The sequence below is a fragment of the Populus nigra genome, chromosome 12, assembly GCF_951802175.1.
Source record: "Populus nigra chromosome 12, ddPopNigr1.1, whole genome shotgun sequence".
NCBI classification, from domain to species: Eukaryota; Viridiplantae; Streptophyta; class Magnoliopsida; order Malpighiales; family Salicaceae; genus Populus; species Populus nigra.
This window is the reverse complement of record NC_084863.1, coordinates 1,375,168-1,382,934: the sequence shown is the minus strand read 5'-3', so window position 1 is coordinate 1,382,934 and position 7,767 is coordinate 1,375,168. Positions and strand designations below refer to the sequence as shown.

Below are 7,767 nucleotides of genomic sequence, written 5' to 3'. Positions count from 1 at the left end.
ATTTGATTTGAGTTGGGACGGACAAAGTGGCCCGTGGCACTTTCCTTATGCAAACAAATATTTTTAGAGTACAAATATAATTTTGATTTTGTTTTTTTTTGTATTTTTTATAAATTAATATAAATGTTCGTATTAGTTTGTATCATTTTAACTAATTCTATAATTTTTAAAATTAATAATTATATAAATCTCTAAAGATTAAAAAGTTTATAAAATTTAAATTGATAATTTTGTTTTAAAAAACACATTATTTTAAATAACCCAAGCTAAATCCCTCTATCCTCTTTACACATCAAAATTAAACACAAAATTAGCATCCCAAGTCCCAACAGTTTTCAAAGGACGGATGATTAGAGTGAAAAATTGTCATTCCAATAATATTTTATTATTTTATTATTTTATTTATTCACGCATTGTTAATAAAACTTAACACAAGAGAATTATCCCGTGTCATGGCGGTAACTTTAATTTTCTAAATTATTTTTTGTATAAAAAAATTGATTTCAATTGATGTTTTTTAAGAATTTTATTATATAAATATTAAAAATAAAAAATTATAAAAAATAATTATTCTAATTAAAAAACAAAGTAGTAGTAAAAAATATTTAATAATGTGGTAAAAATTATTTTTTAAAGTATATTATTTTTTGAAAATATATTATAATAATATTTTTTTAAATTTATTTTTAACGTAGTATATTAAAATAATAAAAAATTAATTTAAAATTAAAAAAAACTCAAAATCTTCAAGCCCTATGATTAATCAAAGCTTCAAGCTAATTTTTCAATCATTCGATGACCTGCTTCCAGTCACGATAAAAAAGACAACCTGTCAGGCTTGGCTGGGTAATAATCGATTAAACTACAGAATCTATGGAAATCTCCGTCTTAAAGAAAAAGAAGAACACAAAAAGACACAGCTCACAAGTCACGTCTTTTATTTAATGTCTGCACTTTGTCTATAAACAGAGAGAGAGAAAGTCTTTACTCTCTCGTTTGTCTTACCTTCTCTTACATTTTATTTGAGAAGTGTTGAGTTCCCTTCACTTTTTGTAGGGTCTGGAGTGGATTTTTCCTTCAGATATTTTTTGAAAAAGTGAATGGCAGAGATAGGGAAGACAGTGCTTGATTCAGGATGGTTAGCTGCTAGATCAACTGAGGTTCATCTCAGTGGGACCCAACTCACTACCACTCATTCTCCTTCTGGTCTTGATAAACCATGGATGGAAGCTGCTGTTCCTGGAACGTAATGCATTAATACCAAATTTTCAATTTTTGCTTTTCATTTTGTTAAATTCGTTGTCTTTCTTTGAATTTGGCTACTTTTTGAGAAACCCATCTGTTTTTCTTTGAATTTGATCATGTTTTTATAGTCCCTCTGTGTTTTTTGTTTTTTTGGATTTTGATGTCCCTGCTTGGTTGAATCGGTTTTCTGTTTGATAAAAAATGCTCTATTAGTTGACCCAGTTGACTTAATTGGTCAATTATCCTTAATTATTCTGTAATGTCTCATCTTAGTTTTACCTTTTTAAAGCTTATTTAATGGCCCAAATCACTGAATTATATCAGTAATCAATTAAGGAGTATTTAAACTTCTTTGAATCCAGTGTCCAGTTCCTGTAAATATCTGATTCTTTTTATATTTTCTTTTATTTTTGGTAAGTGACTGTATTGTGTGTAAATACTATCTGAATTGTAATTAATTAACATGGGTGTTAAAATTATAATGCATAAGCTTAATTTAATATAGATTTTTTTCCTTCTTTAACATTTGCTAGTAAACTTAGTAGCTGAAATTTTTGAATCGTAAATAGTTAATATGAAGGCAATCATGTTTAATGATCTTGCATTTTAGTTAGTGCAGGATTTATCTTTATGTAATATCTGCTAATAATATCAATAGCAACGCTATTAACATATGTGCGCTACTGTTTATTTTTTTCCTTCTTTTTTTTATAGTGTTTTGGGAACCCTGGTGAAGAACAAAGTTGTTCCTGATCCTTTTTATGGGTTAGAAAACGAAGCGATTATTGATATAGCTGATTCTGGAAGGGAGTATTATACATTCTGGTTCTTCACAACTTTTCAGTGTAAGCTGGTATGCAATACTTCGCTGCCTGTTCGGGTTAATTATGAATTAAAACTGCAGTTTGGTTTGTATACTGGAATCTATCTTGATTTCAGATTTTCTCCCAAAGTATTTCCTTCTATATTCTACATCTTGTAATTGATCAATATGGGTACTGGATTGCGGCATTGTATGAAACCTCAGAAGAGGCATAACCTGCTTATTTAAACATTGCTGAAAATTTGAGTTTCTTTCAAACATTTTAATGTATGATGACTTGTCATTATTATTATTTTTTCCTTATCTAATTATTGATTTTTAAAATCTTATTTTGGATTGTCTCTAATTTTTGACATTTCACAGTCAGCAAACCAGCATCTGGATCTGAATTTTCGTGGAATCAATTACTCGGCAGAACTATATTTAAATGGAAACAAGAAGATCTTGCCAAAGGGGATGTTTCGAAGACATTCTCTTGATGTTACTGATATTCTACATCCTGATGGTCAGAACTTGCTTGCTGTTCTGGTTCACCCTCCAGATCATCCTGGTACAATTCCCCCAGAAGGGGGGCAGGGTGGTGATCATGAGGTGCACTACCATTTCTTAGTCCTCATTAATGAATTCTATCTTCTTCCTGTTCCTAACTGTTTTCTACTTCCAAAGAAAGATATTTTGGTTTTCCTGGGGTGGTTAATAGCTGAAAGTAAATTGACAAGTTAATGAGAGCAGAAATTTCAAGCTAACATCCTTTTATTATTATTATTATTTTCATTTCAGATTGGAAAAGATGTTGCCACGCAATATGTTGAGGGATGGGATTGGATAGCTCCTATAAGGTTATTTTTTGAATTGAAGAGTGTAATTCTTTTTAATTGCACATACAAATCCTTTTTCTTGATTCTGGGTTATTATATGGATAAAGAGTAGCTTATGCATCGGGAAAAGAGAAGGTGCTCTATTTTAAAACCTCACGATGAATAGCAAAATAAATTTACTGCTGCACTTGTGCTGCTTATGCTGTTTTTTCTTCAAAACTGTGGTTTGCCTCAGATTCTTTCTTCACATCCTATAGTTTTTTCCTGCAAACATCACAGACCTATACTATAGCAGTGAATGAGAAAACTAATGCTGCCTTTCTGTTACTTCAGGGATAGGAACACTGGCATATGGGATGAGGTATCGATTTCCATCACTGGGGTGAGTCTAATATACCATGTTGCATTTCCTTTCATGACCTGCTCATTTATGTCCTCGTAACATTGGAAGATTCATATCGTTTGAGAAGCTTATCAGTATAAGGCGTGAAGGCTTGGATTCTTATATATTCATACATTCCAATTTGGTGCAGCCAGTGAAAATAATAGATCCCCACTTGGTTTCAACCTTTTTTGATGGTTACAAGAGGGTATATCTGCACACTACAACAGAGTTGGAAAACAAAAGTTCCTCGGTTGTTGAATGTGATCTGAACATCCAAGTGACATCAGAACTTGAAGGAGGTGTTTGCATAGTAGAACATCTTCAGACTCAACATCTGTCTATCCCCTCTGGAAAACGTGTTCAACATACATTTCCTCAGGTGATTACATAATTTGTTTTTGTTGTTCTGAGCAGACTGCCCTTTCATTGCATTTCTAAGTTATAGAAATACTTTGAAGGATAATAATGGTTTTCATGGCTAGTTGGGGATTATTGAAAGGAACTCATCTATTTGATCTTTTTTGAGTAGCTTGTGGCAAGAAAATTATTTTTGACTTGTTCTTGCCTAAACTTGTTCAATTCAATCCTCATAGCCTGTTGATTATCCTAACCTAGTGCAAATATGTTTTTACTAGAATAATCCTCTTGATTTTCTTGTGAGGTTCCTTAATGCATTTCTTTGTGTTCATTGTTGCTGTCCTTTTAGCTATAGGATTACTTTTGTGCCCACTCTATTTTCCCCTTCTTTGTTCTTTTATTTTTATGTCTGCCTTGGATAATACATCCTCCCATTTGAACATCTTTTACTGCTAAAATCATGTGATTGTTCGAGACCCAAATTTCATGTTCATAACAAGCAGAGTTCTGCTTTTAATAAGATGAACAATGAATATTGCTGTAAGAATGTGGGAGTTCCTGGCTTCCTAAGATGCATTTTATTCTCGATTAGGGATGAAGTGGAGGAAAGTAACCACCTTTTTTTAATTCCATTTACATTTGCAATGAATATACAAACATGAAGAGTTAGCAGCCTTTTGTTCTTTACTACTGAGGCCAGTATGCGGAAACATAATGAGTGCCCTTTTATGTTTACCCATGAAAAAATTAATAAAAATCAGATGTGTACAATGTCGAATACCTATGCTTTGGGACTGTCCATTGTTCTCAACTTTCAACTAATTGCATGCATATAATTTTGGTTTCCATTACTTCTTTTTGAGTGCTAAACTGTGTGACGTTGCAGCTTTTTTTCTACAAGCCCAACTTATGGTGGCCAAATGGAATGGGAAAGCAAGCATTATACAATGTCACTATTACTGTTGATGTAAAGGGACATGGAGAGTCTGACTCATGGAGCCATATGTATGGATTCCGTAAAATTGAGAGCTATATTGATAGTGCAACTGGTGGAAGGTATTTAATGTGTAAATTTTATGTAACAAATTGATTATAAAAGTTCTGGCCTCAGGTTCCACAACTATGTTTTTATCTTATGGGCTGAACAGGTTGTTCAAGGTCAATGGGCAGCCTATTTTTATCCGCGGTGGTAATTGGATATTGTCGGATGGGTTGCTAAGGCTTTCTAAAAAACGCTACAAAACAGACATCAAGTTTCATGCAGATATGAATTTTAACATGATCCGTTGTTGGGGTGGTGGATTAGCTGAGAGGCCAGAGTTCTATCATTACTGTGACATCTATGGTTTGCTGGTAATTCTCTCTATCTGATTTAATGTAATCAAGTTTTGAAAATGTCTCTGCAAGAGTGAATTTTGACTTGGAATTTATCAAATTATGCTGGGCTTTAAATCATTAATTTTTGTAGCTTGCATGGGGGTATACTTTCAGTTAAAAGCTGGACGATAATTTTGCTAATCCTATTATCCTGCTTCAAATTCCAATGTGCAACCTTAGATTGGTGTTTTTCTATTAAAAGTTAATGGGATATGTAGGCCCAGTCTTTAAACTATGAATCATATACTGGATTAATTCTTGTAGGTGTGGCAAGAATTTTGGATAACTGGAGATGTTGATGGAAGAGGTGTCCCTGTTTCAAATCCAAATGGTCCACTTGACCATGACCTTTTTATGCTATGTGCAAGAGACACTGTCAAGCTTCTACGAAATCATCCTAGTCTTGCTCTTTGGGTGGGTGGAAATGAACAAGTTCCGCCACCTGACATCAACAATGCTTTAAAGGATGAGCTGAAGCTCCATCCTTATTTTGAGAGTCTCCATAACACTGGCAAGTCTGTGCAAGAACTGTCTGCAAGTGTGAAAGATCCTAGTAATTATCTTGATGGTACACGCATTTATATCCAAGGATCAATGTGGGATGGCTTTGCAAATGGAAAGGGGGACTTCACTGATGGTCCTTATGAAATACAATACCCAGAAAGTTTCTTCAAGGATGATTTTTACAACTATGGATTCAATCCTGAGGTTGGTTCTGTTGGAGTGCCAGTTGCTGCTACCATCAAAGCTACAATGCCTCCAGAAGGATGGAAAATTCCATTGTTTAAGAAGCTTCCAGATGGGTATGTAGAAGAAGTGCCAAACCCCATATGGGAATACCACAAATACATTCCTTATTCAAAACCAGGCAAGGTTCACAATCAGATTCTACTATATGAGACTCCAACAGATCTTAATGATTTTTGCTTGAAGGTATATAAAATCTTCATCTATTTACTTACAATTGCTTAAATCTTTTTCAAGCCTCTATCCACTTGTTTAAACAAAGGACTTAAACTACCCTGAATGGAAGCGGCTCCAAAGGATTTAAACTTTTTATTGAGACAAATTCGGTGTATGATTAAGACATTGTTGTTGTTGTACTGTCCTGTTTAAACCATCATCTCAGGCTCAGCTTGTAAACTACATTCAGTATAGAGCTCTATTGGAAGGCTGGACGTCCCGTATGTGGAGCAAATACACTGGTGTTTTGATTTGGAAGACTCAGAATCCTTGGACAGGTCTTAGAGGTCAGTTTTATGACCATCTACACGACCAAACAGCAGGTTTTTATGGCTGTCGCAGTGCTGCAGAGCCAGTCCATGTCCAGCTAAATTTGGCTACGTATTTTATTGAGGTAAATGACCACACTAGAACTGTATTGTTTCCACGTCTTTGTGGCACATATCTAATTGAAATTTCCAACTGCATAGTTATCTCTTACAGTGCTACACATGGCATAATCCATTCCATGCTTCCGGAATACTTACCCTGACTTCTCTAGTTTCTCTTGTCATAAACAGGTTGTTAATACTCTGTCAGAGCAACTATCTGATGTTGCCATAGAAGCATCGGTATGGGATCTCGAAGGAACATGCCCATATTATGTAGTGCATGAAAAGCTCTCTGTTCCTTCAAAGAAAACAGTACCCATACTTGAGATGAAATATCCAAAATCAAAAAACCCAAAGCCAGTCTACTTTCTTCTTCTCAAACTCTACAAGATGTCAGATTATGGGGTTATATCTAGGAATTTTTACTGGTTGCATCTGCCTGGTGGAGACTACAAACTGTTGGAGCCATACAGGAAGAAGAGAGTTCCCCTTAAGATTAGATCGACCACTTTTATCAAAGGGTCCACTTATGAAATGGAAATGCATGTCGAAAACAAGTCCAAAAGGCCAGACTCAAAAAGTTTAACCTACAAGAATAATTTTGTTACCAGAATTGGTGATGGTGATTTTGACATGGCCTCAGTGGAGCCGGTAAATAGTGCAGCTGAGGAAAAACAGGAGGCTAGTTTATTCCAGAGGATCTACAGACGTTTTTCAGGGGAAACTGATGATTTGCAGGTTTCTGAAATTAACGGCTCTGATGAAGGAGTTGCTTTTTTCCTATATTTCTCTGTTCATGCTTCGGAACCAGGCCACAAGGAAGGAGAAGATACAAGAATTCTCCCAGTCCATTACTCAGACAACTACTTTTCACTTGTACCCGGAGAGGTGATGCCCATCAAGATATCTTTTGAAGTTCCTCCAGGTGTTACCCCGCGGATAAGACTCCATGGCTGGAATTACCACAGTGGACACAAAGTTTATTGAGCTCAGTAAGATTACTTCCTCTCCATTTGATTGTTAGTGGTCTTTCAGATCAATCAAATAAAAAAAAAAGATTCAACTTCTGGACTCAAAGTTGTCTCATTTCCTGCACAGCACAGAGCTTGTACAAGTTGACATTGAAGATAAAGCAGGGGTGCCAGAGAGCTTTCAGATTCATTTTCTGTACTTCCTATTGTTTGAGGTTATATATCGTAATAGTAGTATGTATTTTGATTTCCAATTGTAAATGACTGTTTCATTGAACTGCATTCAGCATTTGATGTGGTTTTCTGTGCCTTTTCATATACTTTCGATTCATTTCTTGATATGGAGAGGAAAGAAGTCAGACAACGAAGCCTTTGCCTTATTATGTTTTTGGTTAAACAGACATTTACAAGCATCAGCTTGCACTTGTAGCAGGAATGCTAGGCTGAGCTGACCTTT

At 34.9% G+C, this 7,767-nt stretch overlaps 1 protein-coding gene across 4 annotated transcripts; it reads left to right on the top strand.

Annotated features, from left to right (window-relative positions):
• Window positions 1–868: 868 nt before the first annotated feature.
• LOC133669615 (mannosylglycoprotein endo-beta-mannosidase) lies at window positions 869–7,678 on the top strand. Of its 4 annotated transcripts, none has more exons than XM_062089818.1 (12): window positions 869–1,246; window positions 1,960–2,098; window positions 2,432–2,659; window positions 2,849–2,907; window positions 3,220–3,268; window positions 3,420–3,650; window positions 4,515–4,684; window positions 4,777–4,981; window positions 5,270–5,938; window positions 6,135–6,362; window positions 6,529–7,331; window positions 7,443–7,678. In XM_062089818.1, exons 1-11 carry the CDS (start codon window positions 1,101–1,103, stop codon window positions 7,324–7,326), a joined length of 2,922 nt encoding a protein of 973 aa, XP_061945802.1. In that variant the 5' UTR covers window positions 869–1,100; the 3' UTR covers window positions 7,327–7,331; window positions 7,443–7,678. The 4 variants fall into 4 exon arrangements, with proteins under 4 accessions (XP_061945802.1, XP_061945801.1, XP_061945800.1 ...); XM_062089817.1 differs by having other exon boundaries at window positions 7,438–7,678; XM_062089816.1 differs by having other exon boundaries at window positions 870–1,246; window positions 6,529–7,678.
• Window positions 7,679–7,767: the final 89 nt, after the last annotated feature.